Source organism: Malaclemys terrapin, chromosome 10, assembly GCF_027887155.1.
Source record: "Malaclemys terrapin pileata isolate rMalTer1 chromosome 10, rMalTer1.hap1, whole genome shotgun sequence".
Lineage (NCBI taxonomy): Eukaryota > Metazoa > Chordata > Testudines > Emydidae > Malaclemys > Malaclemys terrapin.
Genome location: NC_071514.1, coordinates 25,251,148 through 25,277,578, shown reverse-complemented (window position 1 = coordinate 25,277,578; position 26,431 = coordinate 25,251,148). Strand labels below are relative to the sequence as shown.

Genomic DNA, 26,431 nt, shown 5'->3' with positions numbered 1-26,431 from the left:
GGGGGTGGATTTAGGGGCAGTGCTCTCATCTTACAGAGCAGGACCAATGAGCTACGTTCCTCCCACTGGGCAGCAACAAAAGAAAAGGTTTCCCAAAAGAAAAGACGAGCACAAAAGATCAAAATTAGGTGTTTGTCCAGGCCTCTAGTATCACTTTCAAGTCAGCTTTTAAGAATGTGAACCAAAATCTTCTTTAGTAAGGCTCAGATTGAAAACTGTAACCCAAACTAGTTAGCATTAGGATAGATCAAATGTTTTAAAGTGTATTATTAGTATAATACTGGAGATGGCTTTTCCCCTCCTGTTTTAGAAAAATGTTTAAATAGAATAATAAAAGCATAGGAACTGATCCAAAACAATGTGCACGTTACTAGTAGAAATACTGTGTTATGTTACTCTAAAGAAAAAAAAACAGCCAAACAACCAGGATTTCTGAAATCTGCCTAGACTTTTCATAAAGATTTTGAAACTCTTGAAATAGATCCCTTATTTCTTCAGCCACTCAGATACCTAAATGATAAGGTCAGGGAATTTCTTTCCGCAACTCCACACCCCCCCTTTGCTGATTGTGGGCAGTAGGAGAGGTGATGTTTTTACTGCAAGGGGGTGTGAGGTGGTGTTTGTCCTGAGGCCTTCAAGGGGATAGAACAAAGCTACAAAAGGGCTTTATGGAGCCTTTTCAGGTTTAGACAAATAAGCAAGAGCCATCCAAAGCCACAGAAAGCTAGACTGTTTAGTGGGATTGACTCACATCTGTCATATGGTCTAGTTTCTACCCAAATAAACTTTCACAATGTTGTAGAAAGAAAAATTGTATCATTTCCCTTTCAGTTACTTGGAAAACATGAGTACCACAGACAGTCTCTGTTCCATCTTCAATTATCTTTCAATTGAAGTGTAAACTATTTGGGATGTGAAATTCTGGTGATTCGTAAGCTTTCAGAGTGTCTCATTCTGTATTTTCAGAGCTGTGTTTTAATTCTAGTTACCTAAGGAAATTCCAAGTCCCTTTATAAAAAGAAAACCTCCCTAAACATTCACAAATTAGACTAGTAAAAATATTTATTAATTATAATTTATAAATTACTTGTGCATAGCCACACAATGCAGGTATAGAAGATTGTTTAAAGTATAATGTGATAGTGTTGTTATAATAACTTTTTGTTTGTGTATTTTACCCATATATTTTATCTAGTACACATGCCTAGAGCAGTGTATAGGCACATTTTTAAAAAAATGGAAATATATAAAAATCCAATGGTGAGAGGACTACTGAAGGGGGATTGCCTATTTTGGAAAGAAACTGCTCTCAATATATATTGTAACACCACTTCAAACTTTTTTATTCATTGTGTTGTTTGATACACTGGTCTCCCTCTCATTTGCCTTGTGTATCTGAAATGTATTTGCTTATTTTTCTAATAAGTTTCTGCTGTATTTACATTACTTTGCTTCAAAAGTGCATTTTTAAGGATAGTGTTTCTCACTGTTCTCCTTTTCCCACCCTTCCCCCTTAATAATTCCCCTGGACCTCTGTTGCTTGGAGCAGACTTTGGCTAGCCCCAGATTCTATGTCAAAGGCCATGACCCAGATGTCACAGCAGCCCATGCTGCTGGCCTCTTCTCTGAATAATTATCTGGAGTTTATTGTGTTGAAGGGATGGGCTTGGGGGCAGTGCAGTCACCCTGGAAAGCCAGACCAATGAACTATCCAGCCGGACTGCTACACAACAATGGACCTGTAGGTTATGCAAAAAAAAAAAAAAAAAAAGAAGGGGGCAGCACAAAAGATTAAATTAAAAATGGGCATTTGGCCAGATAAATTTATCCTTAGAACTTAAACCTAAGGATCTAACCCTATCAGTTCTTTCTGCCTTTAAAGGCCAATAGTGTTTTCAAAAACTTTTAAATTGAAAGAAAAAAAAAAACATGTTTTTAAATTGTTTTAGTATGTTAGAGCAACACTGACATGGTTCTCTTTTCCCCCTCCCCAGCTTTTTAAATCACTATATTGGGCTGAAAAGTATAAGTTGCTGGTATGCTCAGAATCTCAAGCACTAGAATGACAGTTTTCTTAAGCAATCCCATACAATTCTCATCCTGGAGGAAGGCGGGGCAGGAGAGAGAGAAAGCCTTTCCTTTTTATCTACTGAGAAATCATTTTCTTTCCAGTGTGTCAGAGAACTGAGACGTTCAGAGCAGTGAGGTATAGGAGAGTGTCCAGTATCTGGATTTAATATGAACCAGTAATAAGTGGTACTAAAATGCCCTATTTTCTTTAGGTTCCTTTATCTGTTTATATCCCCAAGAATGATTTATTTTTTAAATTTCAAATTCAGCTTTTGGTGTGCTCCCTCGCCTTTTAAACCTTTATGAGTATTGAATGAAAGGCTGCTGGAGGTGGACTTGCTGTTCTAGGGGGTGGGGGTGGGGGGAGTTCTTTCATGGTCCTGACCTCGGATTCTTTCTTAATTTTATCTAGCCCTGACCTGTTGGCTCTGCTCTGGCTCCTTTCAAGGCCTTTGGAGCTTCACAAACATGCAGCAGCTGAAAGAAACAATGACAGAGGTTTTAGGGGCTGCAATATTACACTGTCTTCTAACCTCGGCTAAATAGTTTGTAAACAGATGCTTTCTATGATGCATTTGCCAGAAAGCCAAAATGTTGGCTGTGTTAACATCAGCAAACACAGCTCTAAAATTCTTGATTTAGGACCATCAGTTTGTCCTGCAGGATGTTTGATGTGTAAAATGTGGTCTTGGGAGCACACAATAAATGTTCTTACACACACACACACACACACACACACACACACACACACACCCTACCTCTTCCATATTATTATTATTATTATATATATAAAATAATGGGGAAGGTCTATCTATATAATGGAAGATCTTTGAAGTTTTACGGAAAATACAGAACTGACAATTGCAGAAAATCATTCTTAGTGATTTTTCTGGGAGTTCTGTTTGTGCAATTTTGAGTGGAATGATTATATTTAATAATTTCAACAGTGGCAAAGATATCAGGAGCTGCTTTTTTTTTGTTATCCTCTGATTTCTGATCCAGACATTCCTTCCTCACTGCCCCCACTCTTTCTAGCAGTGTATTCACTGGAAGTGCATGATGACACCATCTGGCAGTAACAAGGTATAACTCCAGCAGATGGAACCAACCTGTGTGTGGGGAGACATTCCTTCCTCTCTCCATGTTGCTTTTACCACTTGGGGAAACATCTACAAAACAAAGAGAATCTTTTTCCTTTTGTAAAATGGCAATAACCGCTACTGTGATCTCCTCATATCCAGTGGTGAGCTGGAGCTGGTTCGCACAAACGTGTTGTTAAATTTAGAAGCCGGTTTAGAACCGTTTGTTAAAGGGGTGGGCAATTGGGAGAGGGAGGTTTTTCTTTCCTTACACCAGACCGCAAGCCACATCCGGCCCGCCTGAGCTCCTGGCTGGGGAGGCTCCCCCGGCGCCTCCCCCCCTCTCGCAGAGCCTCAGCGTGCTGCGCCACCAGCGCCAGCGCTCTGGACCACTCCTGGGTAGCTCTGCAGCTCCTGCGGCTTTGAGCGGCATGGTAAGGGGGTGGGGCTGCGATCTCCAGCAGGCTGCGCGGCATCCATACACGCTGCCCTGAGCAGCATGGTAAGGGAGCCGTGCCGGGGCTGGGAGGAGGGATTGGATAAGGGGCAGGAAACGGTTGGAGGGGGTGGAGGTTCTGGGGGCAATCAGGGGACGGGGAATGGGGAGGTTGGGTAGGGGGTGGGGTACTCGGGGGGCAGTTAGGGTGGGGAGGGTCTCGGGAGGGGGTGGTCAGGGGGCAAGGAGCAGGGAGGGGTGATGGGTTGCGGGTTCTGAGAGGGGGGCAGTCGGGGGCAGGACCTGGGTGGGGGTCGGATGGGGGACGGGACGGGGGCTTGAAGTCACCAGGCGGTTCCCTACTGGGTCTTCAGCAGCACTTCGGCAGTGGGTCCTTCACTTGCTCCGGGTCTTCGGAGGGCCCGCCACCGGCGGACCGCCGAAGACCCGGAGTGAGTCAAGGACCCGCCGCCGAAGAACCAGTAGGGAACTGGTCCTTAAGACTTTGGCAGCTCATCACTGCTCATATCCCAGCAGAAGCTAGGATTTCAACTTCCATTTCAGAGGCCACTGAGTGTCAGCAGAAGCTTATTGTGTTTTGGACAATGTAAGGTCATCTTGTATATTTTTCTTTATTTGCCACAATGATTTAGAAACTCTGGAACTAAATAAGAACATTGTGACGTTATTCATCCTAAAGAATTTTATGCTCTGCCACATACACTGTAAGTCAGTTCTAGCACATTGGTGGTTAAGTCCTTGTTTACAGTAATAGACTGGCTACTTCTTATACCAGTGTATAATAAAGTGCATTTCTGGTACCATTTAGAATAACTACATTTAGAAGTGGGTGCCTTAGTTAGAAAATTTGGCCCTGTATATTTAAATAGTATGTAGATGGTAATTTCATGTAGCTTTAAAAGTTTCCATTCAATCTAGTCTTTTAAAGAGTTATAAAAAAGACTTACTTAGGACACAAGTATTCCTAGCTGACTGTCGTTTTGTAAAGAGCACTCTTTGATTTTGATATTGATTGGCTTCACTAAAAGGGAAGTGAAAGATTTGCAAGAAGCAGAGTTGATGTCTGAAGATAGATATAGTTATTAAGTAAATTGTAAAATAGTTATGCTTAATAAAGCATGGCAGGCTCTAAAATACTTGAGTAGCAGTATTGCCAAGAAGTCAAGTCTCCTCAGCTTTTCACAATGCTCAGCAGTTCTCTGGATTCCTTGTGCATAGAAAAATTCTATAGTAATGTTGCCCTCATTTTCCTGGGGAATGAATTGACTTTCCATGAAAATAGGATTGTAACTTGAGAGCTCCTTTTTAATTGGATTCCATCACCATTCAGTGCGGAGACATCAGGACCATTCTGTTTTATATGAAATACTGAATAAATATGGATAACCTAATAGAAGAAAACACTTCCTAGAATCAGATTTTTCTTATAGCCCTTACTTGATTTTGATAACTCGGTGTATAGCAGTAATAACAATATGCTATAGCTATATTATGCTTAGTAACTGTGAATTGCATGGGTCTAACCACACCTTTGGAATCTCATGAGATAAAGTACAGGAGTGAAACTTTGTTACCAAGACCTCTTATGAGAAATTTTAACCACTTTCACAATTTTCTGTTACCTCAGATTATAATATATGCTTTTTAATTGAAAGTCCAAAATGCAATTTAAAATTTAAGTAAACATAATTTTAAAATATGTGTTAACCTTATTTAGCTGTGTAGTTTTACTGTGTGAAACCTGTCAGCTGCTGAAGAGAGAGAATACTCCCCCCTAGTGTCCTGTTGCTGTGAGAAACATCAGATGATAGTAGTGGCTCACTGAGGTATTTTGTAGGAGGGTGAATTGAAGGGATGTGGATTACAAAATATCATTTCACCAGAAGATACTAAAGTACCCACAGAAACTGCACACCTTTTCAGCCTATTGAGAAGATTCTGTAGGTCCTACATCAAAACTGGTTAAATATTAATACTTTTGAGCAAAGAAAATTAATCTGTATCAGGAACATTTAAGTAAATATGTTTTAAACTAATCCATGTATTTTAGACACATTGGCTCTTGCCAATGCTTATTTTATTGAAATCTCACTATCAAAGTACAATTTATGGTTGAAGTCATATACAGTATTTTTCTTTTAATGTTGACTTTATTGGTGGTACCAGATATATGGACCAGATCCTCAGCATAGGATCTTCACTGAGACCTCTGGAGCTATTCCAGATAATATCATCTAAGCATCTGGTCCATAATGTTTTCACAGTTTATGCACTAGTTTATGTACTGCAGAAGTACAATTACAGTAAAACTTGTGAAAACTTTCTAGAGTTAAATGAAACAGTTCATAATTATATCAAACTATTCAAATATATCACACACAGCCAATGTCTTTATTTATTTTCTATTCAATTAAGATACTGAATTTTGTGTGAAGTTGGTTAAGTGAATCCCTAAGCCCAGTTGTTGCTGAATAGCAACAATCTTTTGTGGCAGGGATGTGTTACTTCTGTGCATGAGTGATGGCCTCTGTGGGTTTTGCGTTGACTTCTGAGGTTCTAAAGCCACCCCATTGCTGTCTAATGTACATGGATGGCATATATTAAACTGCAGACTGTCAGACCCCAAGGTGGGCATGACATCACCAATCTTTTATCAGTGATTTATGTTGAAACTGTTCAGGATACCTATACTGGATAAAGATAAGGAAGCCCCTTAAGTTTGTTTTCTCTCCAAGGATATGCCTGGCTTTAGAGAAAGACTGTTTGATCCAGTTGATGAACTGTAAGATAAAAGTGTTTATGCCAAGTCTGTATTGGGATTGCCACCTAGGAATAAATCATATCTCAAGCCAGTAAATCAATCCAACAAATAATGCCCTTCATATTCTAAATACAAGCTATTTCAAAACAAAAATATCTTCTTTCCCCTTCATAAAATAGATTGTGAAAATTCCTTTTCCTGATTTATCTGAGCTCGAGACAGATCTGTAGGTATTGGTGACTTTGTTTTGCATATGGTAAAGTCTTGACCACTATATCTTTTGCAGATATCCTTTGAATTGGATATTGTACCAATATTATGAGAATAATCTGTGATTTTATATTGTTTTCTTTGGCTGTCCAGTACAGTTCCTCTTCCATCCTTTTTTTGTCCTTTTGTCCTTTTTGATCTCCACTATTTTTAGGTTGTTTCAGGCCAGTACATAGTGCAGCACCCTTTAGTAGTAACAGGCTATAACGCCAATATGTGCTTTCTCAGCCATGAAACCTAGAGTCTTGTGAAATGCAGCAAGGCATGGCAGCTTAGTAAACTCTCTACAAGGATTATGGATTCAATTTTTGATCTAGGCAACCTAGCTAGGAATTGAACCATGCTGTCTCAAGTGTAGCAGATTCGTTATTTAAAGAACTTGGCTTTTAAGCAGTAAAGACAATTCAGAGAGCTTCTTGTGTTAAAAAGGAGCAGATTGCTTGTGTTTATATATAAAGTTAATGTTCTTTATGTGATCGGTCTTTGAAGCTTTTCATGTTATGCCAGAGTAAGAGCAATTATATTAAATTTTGTACTTGACGCAGACTAATGCAGATGCTTTTATTTCAAAAAGTCTGATTAAAAATAGCGTGACGGGAAGATGTTTTTAAAAAATTTCTTTATTGACTTTTGGCAGTGAAATTCTCCCTCCCCTCCCCAAGTCTTATCAAGTGTTAATGAGGAATTCAGGTTAAGAAAAAAGCAGTGAGTATAAACAGACCTCACAGGCTCATTCTGCTCAGCGGGACATTAGGCTTTAGCTATTCTTCATTGCACAGTGAAGATGATCAGTTCTGGGTGACCACTTTCAAAGGCCACAAGGCGTTTTTGAAAGTGCTCTGCAGGATGATAGATTGTCATGTCTGTCATCCTGTGTCTTGCGGAAATGCAGCAGGGGTCTCCTCTGGAGGAACTTATAAAGAAAAGGATAGACTGTGAAACTTGGTCAGTTGAATACCACTTGGCTATATGGTGTCTCTTTAAAGGCCTGCTAAGTAGTATTTGAATTCCGGATTTTGCTAAGAAAGGATGGGAGAATTCAATTCAAATAATAAATGAAAAACAACTCCTCCAAACCTCACCGCAAAAATCATTCTCTGGGATGTTGAAAGAAGTTCTTATAACTAAATGTAAGTTAAAAAATAAAGTTTTCTTAGATCTCTCAGCTAGAAGCAGAGGAGCCCAAATACCATGTGATGGTGTTTCTGGCCAAGCAGGAAGCCCTGGAAGGAATAAGATCCCATTTTTATGAGATTCCCAACCTAATTTTTCAGTGCCAAGAAGTTTTAATAGTTAGGATTTGGTATATCTCAACTTTTGGGTACTTCGGATGTTCATCTCGCTCTCATTTTCGGTTTTTCAAATGCTCAGATGTTTTTCTCATTTCCTTTAGTTACTTGGGAGACAACCATGATATCTTGACATTCTGCTGAAATTTCCAGTTTTAAAACCCATCCAGACATATTTTCTTTTATTTTTTCCTTGAGATCAATCTAGGTATCTGAATCTGCCTTTCTAATTGTAGTCTGTGGACTAATAGCACTTGACTTAATAGATTTATAAAGATATATTTTCAGGTTAAAAAAATATAATCAGTATTCCTTATCTGTGCTACTACAACACTTTATTATTTAACACTGACAAAATGTTTAAAAATAATTTTCCTTTTATCATTTGTTGTTTACTTGTAGCATTATATTCTGCTTGGACAGTGAAAACATATTGTTCAATTTCACTTTTTGATTCTCATATGCACTTATTTGCTGCAAAGTTTGTTTAAAACACAGCAGGGGCGAATTTAAATCCAAACAAACTCTTTCACTGACAACTTAAAATCATTAAATCATTTGTATTAAATTTGGTAACAAAAAATAATTAAAACAAAGTCTTCACTTGCAGCATTACCTACCCAACAAAATCCCATTAAAAGTTGTTGTTTTTCTTTAATCCCTCCTAGATACTGTTGCCTATGTCAATATATTCATTTATTTCAAAACCATCATGAAAGCATTTCACAAAATACAGATTGTGACACTTCCATAATGATAACTTAATAATTTTCAAGTTAACAAGATTTTGTTAAGATGGTACTAGAAATGCAGAGGGAGCTAAGGATTTAACTTAAACAAAGGGTCATATGTGTTTTAAGAAATGTCACTGAATTAAGTCCACTCGAATTGTCTGAGATGGGCTGCATTAAATACTAGTTTAAACAGAAAAGAAGTTTAATTTCAGAAAGAATAAAATTATGATGCAGTTATTTTAGGATGAAGAAAATACCAGACAAGGCCAACACACTCTTGTAATTTCCGTTTTAACTTAAATCTTCTTGGAAGGAAATAAATCCTGTATCCACGAACAATAACACAGAAAAACAGCCTAACACATCTCCCAATGCTATAACACTATAAGAATTCCAGCAATAGCAATGGAGAGTTTATGTAGCAGTAGCAGAAAATTTACTCCTTACTTATCAACTTGAAAATCAATCTGAAAACTTTATGTACATTCTTGTTGCAAATATCAAACAAATTAAAAAAAACCTGAGAGATTAGAAGAAAAAATTTTTTAATTTGTTTACTTTGAAGATTTTCAAAGGCTAGAAAGAAAAGGCCTAAGCATGTTTGGTAGGATTACTTTTAGACCTACCCAAAAGATCCATCTAAAACCCACCAGGGAAACAGAAAACCCTTAGAACAAAATGTTTAAAGGATTTTTTTTTTTTTAAATTAGGACATAAAGGGAGCTGTATTAGAAAACAGAAGGGTTTTTTTTAAGATGATTAGTTTTTAAATCAAGTAGACAGTGATCCATTAAGCAAGCCAGAATCCGCTTTAAAGAAAACACCTAAAAGCTAGTGTTATAAGTCATAAGATGTATTAATTAGCATTATCGTATTCACTGTATAAACTCTGGAGGCCAATAGCCATATCATTTCTGCCTGTTTCTTGGTTGATTCCTGTCCCACCCACCCTCCTGTCTTTGTCCCATCTCACTCCATCCTGTATCTCCAGAAACAAATCTCAGTATCTGGAACTCATTCTACACTCTCTACTCCAATAGCCTACTTTATATTCTGAATGTTATTTCTATGCACTGAATAATGTTCAGTAAAATCCAGCATTACAGCCACAAAAGTAAGCCACTGCCGTGGAAGGAAATTGAGATTCATCCCACTCTACTGAAGTCTATGATATAATGCTGGTTTAGGCCAATGGGAGCAAGATTGGAGTTAATCTCTGATTCCAGTGAGCAAGTTTTGAACCAGAATTGTAATAGGATCAAACTGATCGCAGCAGCATCCTAGTGTTTCTGTAGAAATTTGAAAATCTGTATTCTTCATTTGTAATCTAATTATTCCTTTTCTATCTGTGCAGATCCCAGAAGAAAGTATCATGTAAGGCTATTGGCATATAATAGCATGGAAGAAGGTTACCAGGCGGACCAAACAGTCAGTACTCCAGGATGTGTCTGTAAGTGCTGAAGCTGCATTATCCATTCTAGTAACAGCCAAGAAGTTCAGGATCCTTAGCAGCCCTGCATGTCTGTGTTTATAATCTAATAAAATATCAATTTATAAAACCTTTTTAAAAATCACAGAATTTGTGACAACTACAGATCCCCCGAATTCTCCCCAAGCACCATTTAGCAACAGTCTTCTGTTGTACTTATAAAACATGAAATACAACTGGGAAAAGCAAGATAAATAGCAAGCAGCACTTCCTTCCTTTGTCGTTCTGGTTAGTCCCTGCACCCCGTCAATGATTTTTCAGAGAGATTTCCACTGTTCCTGCTGATGTTTTATCGCCATTTTTAATTAGACTAAAGGGACTGATCTCTTGATGTGGTGCTAGTTTTTGCTAGAAATCATGTAACAGTCTGAACCAAACCCCTGAGCACCGTCTACCCTTGGGAAATATCAGATCTGGATCCAAATGTATCTACTCAGATTTATCTAATCTGCCAACATTTTTAAAGAATTCATGAAACAAATCTTGCTTCTCTTTGTTTAAACAGCTGTCCGTGATCGTATGGTTCCTCCTCCACCACCACCCCACCACCTATATGCCAAAGCTAATACTTCATCTTCTATCTACCTCCACTGGGGAAGGCCTGCATTTACCTCTGCACAAGTTATTAACTACACCATTCGCTGTAATCCTGTGGGGCTACAGAATGCCTCTTTGGTGCTCTACCTTCAAACGTATGTACAGTTCTGCAAGTTATTCTTTGTTCCCCAGATCCTTCCTCTTTACTGTCTCATCTGTGATTACCGCTTACTGTAATATTTCTCTCCAGCTGCAAGGAAGGTACTTTTCCCAGGCTTCTGCCAGCTCTGATTCTTAGGAGGTGCTATTAGAACACCATAGTTCTTCACCTTTGTTGACAGACTGGGTCTCCTCCCTGCCACTTTCTCTTCACTGAGGCTGAGGTGTTCAATTCCAGCCCTGCTCCACAGTGTAGCTGGGTCATGGAATGAGGACACGAATGTTGAGTTGCTTGTCAATGATGTGATGGAAGTTTAATGTATCTCTGAGCTCTTCTTTGTCCGAAGAAAAGAGAGACTGGAAGAGTGTTAAAAATGATGTGCTATTTACAGATAAACTTGGCAAAGATAGGACATGGTCAAGTGATCTAATCCCAGGATTAAACTACATAACTTGATCTCAGCGTGCCACTGAGTGCACTGAGCCCTGAAGTGAGGAATGGTGCAGAATCCAAAGCCTGCCTGTGTGGCAGGGAACAAGTTCCCATGGAGAGGCAGCACAAGCATCAGAGGAACGCATGGCTCTGCAACTGTACAGGGAGGGGGAGTCTGTCTGGGATCACTTCTCCAGCTGGTTGAGATGGGCACACAGCATGGGCTGGCCAGCATTCCAACTTGCTGCTACTCCATTAAGGCTGCCTGTGTTTGGGGCCATGGGGCTCATCAAGAAATAGCCAAGTCCCTGCCTAGTCCATGTCTGTGCATATGGCCCCTGTAGTTGCAGCTGATAGGCATAGGGGAATTTGGTGAGAGAGAGACATCTCTATTCACCTGCTGCGACCTGGATTGCATGTGTGCAGCGGGTGTGGCACCACACTCCCTCTGCCTGCTTCTGCAGAGCCAGATGCTTATGGACTCTGTGAGAGATGTGTATGTGTAACACACTCCACTCTGAGCACAACTAGGGATCTGTACCAGCAGAATCAAGCTGTGCTCAGCACTTTTGTGGATCCCACGTGATAGAGCTGCCCTTTGCATCACTGGCAGGATCAAGTCCTACTTGTGGTTCTGACATACCCTCTATGACCTTGGTCCCAAATTTTTCTTCAGTTTTGGTGCCTGATTTGAGAGGTTGGCTGATTTTCAGTGGTGTTAAGTACCCACAACTCTGCTTAACTTCAGCTGGAGTTGTGGGTGCTCAGGATGCCTGGAAATCTAGCTCTGGATGTCTCAAGAAGGGCATCCAAAATTAGAGATCACTTATGGCATTTGAGCCATAACCTCTCTGCCTCAATTTTCCCATTTGTAAAATGGGTTTAATATTTACCTGCTTTCACAGGGGTGCTGTAGGGCTTTGTTAATGCTTGTAAAGGACTTAGACAATGAAAACTTCTGTCAATGCTAAGTATTTTGATTGTGTTAATTAATAATAAAGTATTCAACAGGTGTATAGGAAATAAAAAAAAAAAAATTCAAATAAGACTTGCACAGAAGATGCAAACAGTACACAGGAGAGTAAATAAATGGCCAGAGGCAGATTCTGTGCTCTGTAATGCCAGTGTAAATTCAGGATTACTCCCCTGATGTCAGTACTGCTAGTCAGGTACATTACAATTAAACCAGGTATCACTGAGAGCAGAATATGGCCCCAAAGAGTCAAAGCAGATCCAAATTTCTCATTAATTTTGTGACCAACTTCTAAAGATTAATAAACTGTGACTTATAAGCATCACCCTAAATACCCCGAGTGACAGTCACTGGTGGACAACTCAAAATAGGTTTAACTGGTCCACAAGCCTTGCACTAGTTCTCTGCACAGGGGTGAATTGCATATTAGTGCCCAAGGGATCTCTTCTGGATTTGAAACCATCTACTACCCTTAGTATTAAATATCTTTTATTAATTCTTTTGTATAGGTCGGAAACTCACATGTTGGTTCAAGGTCTAGAACCAAAAACCAAGTATGAGTTTGCAGTTCGACTGCATGTGGATCAGTTGTCTAGTCCCTGGAGTCCAGTAGTTTACCATACTACACTTCCAGAAGGTAAGAACAGTAGGGTATGGTTAGCCAATAACAATACTGTACTAAAAAGGAAGTTTTCTACGTCGGTGGGCCTGGAAACTCTCATCTAGTCTGTTTTGATTTTTGTTAAGTGAATTTTGTCTTTCATCTTTCTCCCAGTTGCTTTGCTATTGCTCCTGTTTGTTAGGTTTGTCCTTCTAACTGCATTTCTGCACACCCTCACTATTTTGCAGCTGAGAAAATGTATACGAATTCTGAGAGAAAATCCACAGTTAATGGAGTATAAAATGTAACTTGCTTCCTCCATAAATATCATTTGGATTAAAATAACATAAATAAGAGCTTTAAATTATCACATTAAAGGGAGACTGTCAACTTTTAAATCATATATTTTGGGAGGAAAAAATCTTTATCCGTGTTATCAAAACCTGAAACTATCAAAACTAAAGTAATGTTAAAAATCCAATTTCCTATTCACTATTTGAGATGTTTGTTTACACATTTGCATTTGTCAACTTGGACTATGAAAATCTGTAGTAAAGCCAGTTTCACTTTCACCTTCTCTGTGCTGCAGTATTTGAGTGGCACACACTAAGGGAAATGTTAATTTGTTTATAAACAACTGTCTCCATTTGAATGAAAAGGAAAATCATGATCATAAGATTTTTTTAAAAGCTTGATTTTACAAAATCTAAGCTGTAGACTAAATTTGAACTGAAAAGAAAATGTCTTTTGAGGACACTGGTGTGTGTTTGCCCAGTTGTCTACTTAGCTATAGCCATTGCTATGGTATTAGAATCTGCACATCTTTTTCCTTTGGAGTAATTTAAGTGCATATGAATGTGTTTACCCTAATAATATTGTGTTACTGTCCTCCCAGCGCCAGCTGGCCCTCCGCTAGGAGTGAAGGTGACTTTGATAGAAGATGATACTGCTTTGGTTTCCTGGAAGCCACCTGATGGTCCTGAAACAGTTGTTACTCGCTATACTATCCTCTATGCATCTAGGAAAGCTTGGATTGCTGGAGAGTGGCAAGTGCTACACAGAGAAGGTAAACTATAATCATAAATGCTAGAGCTGGAAAAGCTGTGGCAATCCACTGTAAGAGAACTGAAAATAGCATAATGTCTTGTGATCAACAACAACAAAAAAAGTGCTGCTAACATTCATGGCAATACCATGACAATTCTGGATGTGTTTAGTTTAGACTTATTCACTAGATTGTGGTGAAAAGTCATTTAAAGCTGGTAAATAGAACAAAATGAGTGGGGAGAGAAGCCTTCTGCAATGCATTGCAATTCAGCTTGTACAATGAACTGAAACTTTCCATAAATCCAATGATACTTAATCAGCTCCACATAGCTCCACTGTCATGATAATAGTGGAGGTTTCATTTTTTAAGTGCACACCTGCAGATCTCAAGTTCCTAAAGTGCTGCACTACTGTGAAAAGTGACTCTTTAAAAATGACACTGCAGGAGTCCATGTTTTTTGTATAATTCTGACTATTAGCTATGCAAACTCAATTTGGGTTCCAAACATCAAGCTTTCTGGCTTCTCATCCCCAATCGTCAAGATTTTGCAACTGGAATTTAACTAATTATATTGATGATACAAGAGCCAGAATATAATCCACCTCATTCTCTTGTATAGCTGTATTGGCTCTGCAGTACTAACATGAAGAAAAAGTAAAAATAAAGCTTATTTTTGTCACTAAAGTAATCTGAGATGATGCTGAATAAACGGAAAGCAGATCTGCTGAGTAAGAAGGTGCCATTTTTACAGAGTAGGATTTTTGCTCTTTGAAGAGCTGCATCTAAACAATAGGCTTCTATTATGCCCCGAAAAACTATTAAAATGGAGGTCAGAATACATATCAGGATAAATAATGTGCACCAGTGATGTAATTATCCTTAAAACAAGCATTGGAAACCCAGGGAGTTGTACGGCAGAGTAGTGCAATAGGTAACTTTTGAGGAAAAAAAATCTAGGCTTAATTATTTTTGTTTTCATAACTGAAAATTTATTTGTCAGGAGAGGCTGGACTCTGGAGTCTGAAGACCATCCCTCAGGGAAAGTCACAAAGAATTTGCCCTTTTTCAGAATGGCTTCAATATCCCATTACTTTCAATGAGGGTGAAGCCAAGTGCACTTCAGGAATGATGGATGCCCCCTATGCTTTCAGGAGATGGAGACATACAACCCCTTTGAGAACAATTGGAGAGAGCTGCTTTTGTACAAACAGCCACTCACTAAGAGCTGCTGTGTCCTCAGTCCCAGTGAGAATATTGGGCAATGGCAGACATTTTGAAAGGTAGTAGTTCTCCATGAAATTCTGTGTAGTAGAACATTATTCATCAACTTCTGCCCAAAGAGAACAATTCAGCTATGAAGAATAACGGTAAAAAGATGATTGATACTAAAGAGGTCTTAAAATGTAGCCAATACCTGAGATTTCAGTGAGTTTTGACTAGAAGTGGAAGTTTGAATATGTTATCCCATTATTAAGATCATTTGAGTCCAAAAATGCTCTGACACTCAGCACTAAATTTCATAAAGGACCCATTTTAACTCATAAGCTAATTAACAGATTTACAGATTTGATTGATAGGTTTAAAGCTTGAGGATTAGGGAATAATTCAGGTTTTTAACACTTTAAAACAAGCTGTTATGCTCTTTTAAGGTTAAATTTAAATAGTCTAGCGGGTTGAGGGGGGCATGAAAGGAAGTTTGGGCAAATGCAATGATAGTCCCATGTTCCTCTCTTTGCAGGAAAGCTGAGGTAGTAGCATTTTTAATGTTCATTTTGACAAGAACAGTTAGTCACATGTAACACCTGGTACTAATTTATTCCCAAACTAACCTTCTGCAGAAGATTCCAAAATGTCAAGAGATCTAAGAGTTCTTCCCAGCTCAGATTTCAAGGGTACATTTCAAATAACACTGAGGATTATTATCCATTCACCAACATTTTAAAAATCCTTAATTTGACCTAGCTCGTGCCAACAACAGCAGAGTCTGAAACGTTACTGTAGTTTGTTGCTTATTTGCAATGTGAAGAATCTTTCTTCCTTGGTTTGTTTTTCCCCCTACCCCTTTTTCCAAACTCACTTGAAGTGGATCAGAAGTTACAGTCTTTACACACTTGGTGTGCAGTAAATCAGCACAAATTGCTTAGTTGCTTTAGAAGTGCAGCTGATTCAAAAGGAGCTGGTATAAGGAGCCTCTAGTATTGAAAAATAACCTTTCACCCTTGATGGTTACAGCTCCTTTGGTTACAGATACCTTACATTTGACTTTAAATGCTTTTAGCTAATGGATGTTTTTTATGGAAAAGCTGGGGTAGCTAAGTGAGTGGAATCTATGGAGAAGCATAGAGATACATTAGGTCCTGGAGCTGCTACTATTTTGGAAAGAAAAATAACATATTTCTATAGCAGGAAGAAACACAGAAATGTATTTCTATGGCATTTTAAAAAGCAGTTGGAATTGTAAGCACCAGTCTGCAATCCCTGTGAAGGAAAAATTCTCATTGACTCTGATAGGAGTTTTGCCTGTGCAAGTGTTACGTGACTGAGTCCTGTTCTCTTATATAATCTGTGTTTCTGCCTGCCTTCATATGTGAGAGAGACATTTTTTCTAAGCTTTTTCTTTGTAGTCCTGCTTGAGTATATGATAATCAAATGAACCTGGCTGGAACTAAATAGGGTTGAATTGATTTTAAAATTACAGTACGATGCTGCCCAAACCTGTCTCGTTCATTTTGCCAAACCGACCTAAAATTCCGTGGATTTCAGTTCAGCTGCCTGCATCCCAATGCCGTGTCACATTTGCATTATGATGTCAGTGAAGAAGGAGCTGTAATCTGGGAGCTCATCGCAGAATATATGGGGGCAAGCTCCTGGAGCATGGATCACAATGCAAATATTGTCATACTGAAATGCAGTTAGGGTCAGGTTTAAGTTTGCTGACTCTGTGTGGACAGTACTAGAATCTTGGGTCTGCACTGTATCAGCACGTCTTTACTGTAACAGCAAAATGACCAGTGTGTGCTTTACCCATACGGTACAGAGAGAATACAACAGACAGAATGAGAAGGGATTATCACTGTTCACTTCAAATCCTGTATCTGATGGTTGAATATAAAGGTTGTATTCTCTTTTCTACACAAGATTCAAAGGTTTTGAGGAAGAAAGGGGCTGAATCTAGCCCCTGCTAGCTAACTTCCAGTAAATTCCCTGCATTGTTTGCCTAACTTAAACTTTTTTTAAAACAATCTTTGAATAGGAGCAATAACCATGGCTTTGCTGGAGAACCTGGTGGCTGGAAATGTCTACATTGTTCAAATAGCAGCATCCAACGAGGTGGGAGAAGGACCTTTTTCAAATGCAGTGGAGCTTGCAGTCCTGCCAAAGGAGACTTCGGAGTCCAATCAAAGGCCTAAACGATTAGATTCAGCAGATGCCACAAGTTAGTAAAAATGTGTTAGTTACTGTCATTGTTAAGTACCAGAAGAAAAAGATCTGTAACTGTTTTTATCCCATACTCATTTCCTGGATTATGCAGAAGCCACGTCCTTTTGTGTCCGTAATGACTACAGCACCTTTTTTCTAACTGAAACCATTTTGGAGTTTTTTGTCCCAGTCTGCATAGTTGCTGGTTTCAGTTTTTTTCCAGCTACAGAGAACGTACGATTGAAATGCACATTCTTGTCTTGAATGTGGTTTAGAATGTTCCATCAATTTCAACTTTGTAGCTGTCTGTATTTTTTTTCAATCTGTGATCACTCCCTTATGGCATTTAAAATGTAATGAAGACCCATGATATACTATGACTCATCCCATGACACTAATAAGAACTCCTGCAAGGTTGAAGCCAGGAGGGGCAAGATGGCTCCCTAAGTAGATATGTGAAAATTTCCTCTGTTTCCTGGGATTCCGGCAGCCCTGGAGCAGACTTTGTGAGTCATTACCTACCTGTAAACAGTCCTTACCAAAGAAGGCATCCCACTGACCGTACTCTTTGTGAACGTCTGCCTGTATCCATTATATACTTTGTGAAAATTAAGCTATATCTCTTAGTAATTTTTTCATATGTGAATGGAATTTTAAGTTACCCTCTGCTGTCATTAGGTGGAATTTATCTGTGTGTGGTCATCAAGATTTGGAAGGTTTTTCTAAAGCTGTAAGTGTGAGAGAGATAAGGACAGGGCAGTAGTTATTCAGAGAGGTGTACTTTTTGTCTTTTATTGTTTCTAGACTGAAATGTCACACATAATGGGCCAAAAACTGAATTTTTCCCTATTCAGGCAACTATTCATACTCGTGCGCGCTCGCTCTCTCTCTCTCTCTCTGTCTCATATTAGTTTAGTGAGTAAAAACAGAGCACAGGCTCCCAGGATTTGGTGCAATGTGATAAACAAAAAACCCCTCATGATATTGAGCCCTCCCAGGTGAAAATGTTCAGAAATCCACAAGCCATTTATATACAGTGCAAGTTATTTCAAAACCAATGTGAAAATATATGATAGCAAAGGCCTAGAAGTCATGTTGAAAGGAAGAATTTGTTGGTATTGTGGCCGTGACTCCATCGATTCCCAGATATAAAGACAGGAGATGACTATACTACTCAGTGAGTCTTTAAATGCCATGTGTTCTTTTGTGCTGCAGCTTATTCTGGTTATTACCACCTGGACCAGAAATCAATGACTGGCATTGTTGTAGGAGTTTGCATAGCCCTGACCTGCATCCTTATCTGCATCCTGATTTTGATCTACCGCAGCAAAGCCAGGTATGCTTTTATTACTGGAGAAATGAACTCTTTTGTATAAGCCATTCTCAGCTGCTCCTGTATGAATGTAAACTATCAGGGATGCTTCTTTACCAGAGTACTGTCCAAGTGCTTTGGATGAGGGAACTCTGAAGCTCTCAGCCTCACTTCATCATGTTCATACCACTGATAGGAATCTCCCTCAGATCCCGTGCTTTCATTGACCCTCCCTGCTTCACCCAAGCCCCTTCTGCTGTGGAAGCAGTAGAAGACATGAAGGGGAGTTAATGCTGCTTGAAATGTCATTAAGTCTCCGGCAGGTTCCCCTCCAGACTCAGAGGAATATTTGGTATTTATCAACTGCTCCCCTGCTTGGCCCCAGCCAGCCCACAGAGCCTCAACCCTACAGTATTCCTGTGTAAGAGCTTCTGTAAGCTTGGGGCAGGAGGAACCTCAAATTGGAGTCCAACTCTGCTGACTTTAGCTCCCTTGTACCAATGCAAGTGGAAGTCACCATCTGGCCCTATGTCATTAATTTCTGGAGGGAATACAAAAGACCACAAACTCATGGGTCTTGGCTGGTAAGAAAAGGAATAATACATTAGTAATTAGTAAGTCTTAACCCATGGTTTTGGGATTTGGGGATTTTTAATAGTTACTTTTATTTAAAATAAAAAGCTTTTCAGTTCAGCTTAAACATACATTTAAAAAAAATATCTGTCCAGCAGAGCATAAGTATGATGAGAGGGTCTCCTTAGCTTTCTTGGGGCTCCAGAACTGCTCTGATATTCTTGATTGTTTACTCCCCCTGGATAATGTTACTAATCAATCATGAGAAATGCTCTCCATATATACATTTACAGACTGTGCAGTGTGATTTCCTGGGGGAATATGATTTTCAGGCACATGATGGCATTTGAATTCTGTATAAGTTAGAAATAGCACACGAATAAAAGCTGAAGGTCAAGAACTTATAGTATTATTTGGCTAATAAAACTTCAGTGAAAAGCATTAGTCTTGATATTATATGTATCATCTATGGGCCAATTATATTCCTGCTTAATATTGCACAGGAAAACGTCTGCTCCTAAAACTATGCAGCAAGGCACTGACCAGCTGTCACATACCAGCATCTCAGTAGCCAGTGCGAACGAGGTGGGGAAGAGTACTGAAGGAATTGCAGAGAATGAAGAATCTTTATTGCCGATGATAGTAGGAAACAGCTTTGTTGATGCTAAGGTACTGTGAGCCTTATTCACTTCCAGTATATACATATTTCCATGGTATCTATTGCAATAGCACCTGAGTGCCTCCCATCATTAAAGATATATGCAATATAAATGCTTATCAATAATAATAATCCACATGAGGTAGGACAACCACAAGTTTTGCAGTCCGATGGGAACATTAATTTGCCAGTAAATTCATCATAAATTTCAGCTAAACGTCTGCCCATATACCTATGCCTTACGCTGTGCTCTGAAGATTGCCAAGCATCAGAAGACACATGTTCCACAGGCCAAGAGCCTACTATTGAGAGTATCCTTCTTCTGGCTCAGAGGGTTCTATTCAAGGCACCGGGAAACAGGGCTTGTCAAAAATCTGAGCCCTGAGTCCATTCAGGCTCATAAATGTTCTAAGCAGCACCATTAAATGAGTGTGATGCTGAGCAGGTACTAAAATGTGCATCAATATCTTTTTTGTATATTTTAATGGATAAAGCACATTGGGTTATATGTATCTTATAGACACAGGTTTACTAGAGTCAAGTTGTATAATAATGCATGTATTCGCATTTGAGTGCTGGCAGGATGCTCACCACTGTGCAGATGTATAATTAAACATGGTCCCTTCCCCGTGAAACTTCAGTTCTAAGGGGCCAATCTGACAAACATGAGTTATCCTTACTTTCATATGTTGTCATATTGACTCGATGTATGTTCAGCACACAGTACTCTGACTTTAATGGAGCTGCTCATCTGAAGAGTGTTTGCAGGAACCAGTCCTAATTCAGTCACAGACAACACACCCATCAATGATGCCAGCTCAAAGTGGTGGAGATGTCTAGAAGCAATGGTGGCTGAAATGTTTTGCTGTATTTGTGGTACTGTAATTATTGTTGTGCTGTGGTTTATTTTTAAACTCATGTCATTTTAATTTAATAAACAAGATTATCTCTCTCTTTCCCTCTCTCTATTTTAGGGGGGAACTGATCTGATTATTAACAGTTATGGTCCTATCTCAAAGACCAGCTGCAAGAAAAGATGGCTCTTCTTCCAAGATTCTAAGAAGGTGAAAACAGAGGAGGTAACCTACCCAAATTATTGTGAACACAAAAGGCCTGGTACAGTCCCATGATGTTGCAAGGAAGGATGGCTAGGCTTGTGGTTATTAAAATGCATTACTAAGGGCTTAGCTTCTAAGGGGATGGTTTCTGTGTCTTGGTGTTAAATGATGAAGGTTATACTGTCTCCTTGTAAATGCAAATAGAGATGTTATTCTTCATTTCCTGCCCCTTAACCTGTTGTGTAGTGTGGCTCTCTAATGTTAAACAGGTGCTATGTTTTACCTAAAACTGACAGCACTCCATCAGTGGATGAAGGGGTTCCTGCATATAACAGTTGTATGCACAGATATAGTTCTAAATTTGAAACTTACTTTATAAATGTCAATTAAATAATCCTCCCACTAACCTGAGTGCTAAGTAAGTAGGTAGTATTATCTCTGTGTTTAGAGAAGGAAAACAGAAAGTGAGACATTAAATGACTCATCCAAAGTACAAAGGGAACTCTGAGGTAAAGCTAGAACTGGAACTCCAGAGCCAGTGGCTCCTAATACTGTGCTCTGACCACACCCTCTTTGGATAAAAGGCAGCATATAACAGTAAAGTCTACAGGACAACCATGCCAGCTTACACTTGCTGGGGATCTTCGCTGACTGATATTTATGGAATCATTATGACTTGTACTGGTCTTTCATACAGTCAAGAAATAGGGACTGTCCATAGCTATGTTTAAAATGCATATTCCAATACACTTCCAGCCAAAAGCTTGCCCAGAAGCTGGTATGCAGCTGCATATTTCTGATGCTTCAGGTAAAATATTTGCAGCAATCATAAGCATGCTGCATGAAAGAAAATCCATGGAGGGGAAAATAGATACACAAATGTAACTTTAAAATACAAACAGGGTCCCCAGTGAAAATCAGCCTCCATTATCTGTGATTAGGTTGAATGAATTATTTCATCTAGTACTGCAGAAGAAAACATGAGAGAGAATTGGGGCTATACCTTTTTCTCCTCCTGTAGGATGGCACGGATTGTTGCTCCCAGCTAGTGCTGTTGTAGGCATTCCAGCCAAATGGGGTGGGGAATTAAACAAGCACTGCTCATGTATCTATTTGAGAGAGGCTAATTAACCTCTCTCACACACCTTGTTTTTATCCAGCCTCAGAGAAGATTTGTCCAAGCTGTGTGCTTGTATCAGCCAGGCACCACTGTACTGATCAGTGAAGATGACTCCCCCAATTCCCCAGGCCAGCAATCTAAGTTCCAGGTGCCATTCAGTATTGTAGCTGATACAGAGCATTCAGCAAACAGTGAAGGAAGCCATGAGACTGGAGACTCTGGAAGATTCTCTCATGAGTCCAACGACGAGATACACCTTTCTTCTGTTACAAGTGTCACCCCACGCACCTCCAGTTCCTTTGTAGGCAGTGACTCAGGTGTGAACGTGAACCCTGTCTTGAGTAACTGTGAAGAGCCTCCGGTACCACTGGCTACTGACCAGACTTCTACCTCATCTCTTCAGATACAGTGCACGGTACAAAATTGAATTACCTATCCTGACAGTCATGCCAGACATCCTCACAATGTATGTCTGTTCGAAGGACAATGAACAGGGAGCCAAAGTTTATTGTGGAAAGCCTGATAACCTATCAGGTGATTCCGTATTTCTTTTGAATGTTTTTTGTTGTTTTTCTTAAAAGTCACTCACTTTGAATGTTCAGTGGTAAACAATGTGAAAGGACAGTAAAGATTTCTGACTAGAGTTAAAAATATATCACTGGAGCAAAGGGAAGGCTGTTGGCCCCTTTGCTGAATATCTACCTCAGTTTGCCAAATGGCAAACTCTGAATGACAACTGCTTTACCTCATTTGTATTATAGTTGGTCTCAGCTACATAACTGATGATACTTCCTAGTAGGATTTTTTTGTTTTGTTTTGCTGGATGTTGTGTGTGTGTGTGTGTGTGTGTGTGCGCGCGCGAGAGAGAGAGAAATCAAAGGAGTTGTATAGGTAGATGAACAAGACAGTTTAGCTGAAGCTCTGACTTTAAAAAGAGGGGACCCCTGAGGGGATTAAATAAATGATTTAACATGCCTGACCTGAAGAACTTCAAATGAGAAAACTGTAGGACCATTACTTTTGAGAAAACTGTGCATTAGCATGGGAATAATGGAGTTAGTACTTCAAAATGTTCAGTAACAGCAACATTGAGTCTTTAAAAAGTAATTGGACTCTCCTTTTTACCCACTTGATTGCTATATCTTCCAGTGTCACAGCCTGCTTAGGACAGTGCCTTTTCCACACAGTTCTGTTGTGCCAGCAGTTGCTGACAAGATGTATGTTAAATCCACAGGGCTCTAGGGCATGCTGGATTCCCCACAAAGACATAAAACTGCTCCTTTATTGATGATTAATGCTAGAAAGCTTGGAGAAATTAATTAGTATTCAGCTTCCAGCCAGCTTGGAGTGGTGTGAAAACTCTGCCTGATAAAAACACATAGAATAGACAAGTAATGCTGAATGTTTCAGTATCCCAGTACTTCATAACAATGGTGCCTTCCATTATATATAATGAAATTACTGCTTTGCCTTATGCCTTCTTAGCATTCCTAAAGTTGCTTCGGAGTATAGAAAGATGCCTTAAATGCTTTTTAGATTTTATGGGTAAATTGTGAGATTAGTAAATTATATTTCAGGTTTACCCAGCTCTGCAGTATGTCTGAGCTGTTTTTAAAATGCAGTCCTCTTTCTTGCCTCAATTTAGGATGCTATTAGTGAGGAATTTTAGTTCAGGGAGTGACTTCAACCACATGCCAGTCTAAAACTCTAATTAAGCCTCAATGAAAAATAAAAAGACAGAGCTTTAGTTGAAAAGTCTGTTGAAAGGGTGAATGTTGATACTGCCTTGTACCCATACAATTCCTGTTTTATACTACCTCCTTTTAAAGTTATTCTAGTGTTATTTTTTTTTCCTGTACTCAGGGAACAGTTTGTTACTTTTGACCTGCCTCAGAGAAATTTGGGGCAAACTGACAGGGTATCATGTTTTTGTTTTTAATGGGCGGGGTGGGGATGGGGGTCGAATTCATCAATGTCATAAACTAGTTCATATACAGTTCCCCCCACAGTTCATTTTGAAAAAGAAAATTAGACATTTGTTTATATTTTTCAAAATGTCAAAAATGTAAGGTCATGGAAAAACAGCTAGGGTGAAATACTCAGAATCAAAACTCGCATCAGCTTAATTAACAGCAAGATTTCACCCTTTATGTGATCTGAATTACTTTTGGCTGCTTATTTACGAGTCAGAAGCTAGTCAAAAGCCATCAATAAGCCTAGTGTTCTGTTTTTATTTATTTTATTTTTATTTTTAGGTGAAGCGGCCTGTAGTTACTGTAGATCTTTAGCTTGTAACTGTTTGCTCGTTCTGTACCAGACAGTACATGTTCACCTTTTCATAGCGTTGTTAAAAGAAAGGCTTTAAAATAATAATCTTGTACCAAAGAATTTTCTGTAGGGGAAAAAAAAGAAAACTGCATATTATTTTCCAAAAATAATTGAATTTAGTTAAAAACTATAGATTTGAAGAGCTGAATACATTTTATTGTATAAGTAGTTACTAACAAAAAAAACAATAGGGCTTCTATTGATTGTAGTAGTTGATTGCATAGTTTAGTTGTATGCTTCTACAATTTTTAACTACCTTATTGTTACAAGAGCCTTTAAAGAAAGTTATAATAATATCTTACCAGCAGATATCTCCAAAGACTTCCAAGTGTAATTTGTTTTTTTTTTTCTTCAGCATGTAGTTCTTCAACAATACAGTATTAGATAAAATATTTTTGAATAGTTTGTATCTACTTGCTGAAGAAAAAGAAAACCTTTTCACCAAAGATTTATTTTTTGGTCTCATCGGGCAAAATATTTAGTGTACAGCAAAGTACTGTTTCTAGATAGCTAAAATGTGAATTCTTTGAAAATAGATAAGAATGTGTAACCATAGCATGAAGTTTCACACTTTTTCTTTCAGATTAGCCTTATTTTAGTGTTTCACTCAAAAAGGGCTGATATGCAAAGGGTAACTATTTTTCTTCTCCAAAGACTTGTTTGCTGTAAGTACTGATACACGGATATCACTTTTATGCCATACATTACTATTAACTCTACTCCTCAACTTTTTCATGCCAAAGATCAGCTACATAGATTAACCTGTGAATAATCAGAGAGGAGCAGATTAGATACCAGTATTTTTCAGTCTGATAGAGAGTCTAGCTAGCCTCAGTAGCCAAAGAGATCAAAGTATTAAATTTACTAAAGAGCAATACATCCACAGTGCTGTTTATCCATATGTTGTTATTCAAGTACTTTTTATCAGCAAATGAAGAAAACCAAAGATATTTAAGGTTACCTCAGCATATAGGCAAACTTAGTTAGGCAATAAATTGTTCTGTCTTTTTCTTTGTTTTATGTTAACCAAATATAATGTGTATCTCCAGAACCTAGCCCATATGGACACACTTCCCTTTACTTTGTCATAAGCCTAATCCAAACTAATATACATTCTTACTATGGAACAAAGAGCATGATCACAGCAAAGATTTATGTGGCCTGATGATAATTTGGACTCTATCACAAAAATAGTATTTTATGAGAAACAAATTTTCTTACAATTCAGTAAAAACCTAGTGTGAGCAAGGTAATTCCTACACATATGGTTTGATGCTGTTCCCATTGAAATCAATGGCAGAACTCCTAAGGACTCCAGTGGGAGCAAAATCAGACACACAGTTTAAGTGTTGTGGTATCCTTCAGGACATAGAGCCAGTAAGGGTGCAATATGATTAATGGTGTATGTAATTACTTTGACAGTTATGGGAATTAACTTTCAAATGCATTTATGATTCTTAAAGGGCCGTTTTCATATGCAGACTTTGTCCGTTCCATTGGCCATAGGAATGTGTGACAAAACTCTAGAGGCAAAATAATCATAGAATATCCAGAAATTTTTTTTGTCTGTGTCCACAGATCCTGGGTTCTGGAGATGAGAAAACACCCATTCTCTAATTATGAATTTTACTGAGTATGTTTTGGAAGATGAACATAAATGTGGAATTTTCTGTTACACCATGTGAATTGATTTTGTTAAATGTGTTAAGAACTAAAGAGCCATGGCTGGTGTAATGAGCGTATGTGCAACCCTTGTATTTTAAAAAAGAGATTCAGTTGAAGAGACTTGGAAGCTTGCATGTAAAAACTTACAGAGAAAATCCTAACATTGACTGAGTGGATTAATTAATTGGGAGAAACCAAAAGACCCAGCATGCTTGAGGCTGCATTGATTTATTTTCTGTGCATTTCAGAAACCATGAAAGTCTTTCAATTTCCAGCTTTCAAGAATTCTCCTGGAAAACTGGAGAACGCTTTCAGTTTTCCCTTGTGGAATTGCTGCATCTCAACTGAATTTCTTTTTCACAATTCTGTTCTTGTAAAAGAAACTGTAAAATCTACA

General features: G+C 38.7%; 1 protein-coding gene across 1 annotated transcript in view; it reads left to right on the top strand.

Moving 5' to 3' along the window:
- PRTG (protogenin) overlaps positions 1-22,468 on the top strand; it is a 117,282-nt gene extending 94,814 nt beyond the window's left edge. The window contains exons 12-20 of the mRNA XM_054043103.1: positions 10,015-10,110; positions 10,655-10,841; positions 12,761-12,888; positions 13,748-13,918; positions 17,154-17,336; positions 18,536-18,656; positions 19,709-19,874; positions 20,838-20,942; positions 22,082-22,468. Of these exons, the coding sequence (XP_053899078.1) occupies positions 10,015-10,110; positions 10,655-10,841; positions 12,761-12,888; positions 13,748-13,918; positions 17,154-17,336; positions 18,536-18,656; positions 19,709-19,874; positions 20,838-20,942; positions 22,082-22,468 (1,544 nt within the window). The remainder of the gene's footprint in view (positions 1-10,014; positions 10,111-10,654; positions 10,842-12,760; positions 12,889-13,747; positions 13,919-17,153; positions 17,337-18,535; positions 18,657-19,708; positions 19,875-20,837; positions 20,943-22,081) is intronic.
- The last annotated feature ends 3,963 nt before the right edge of the window (positions 22,469-26,431 follow it).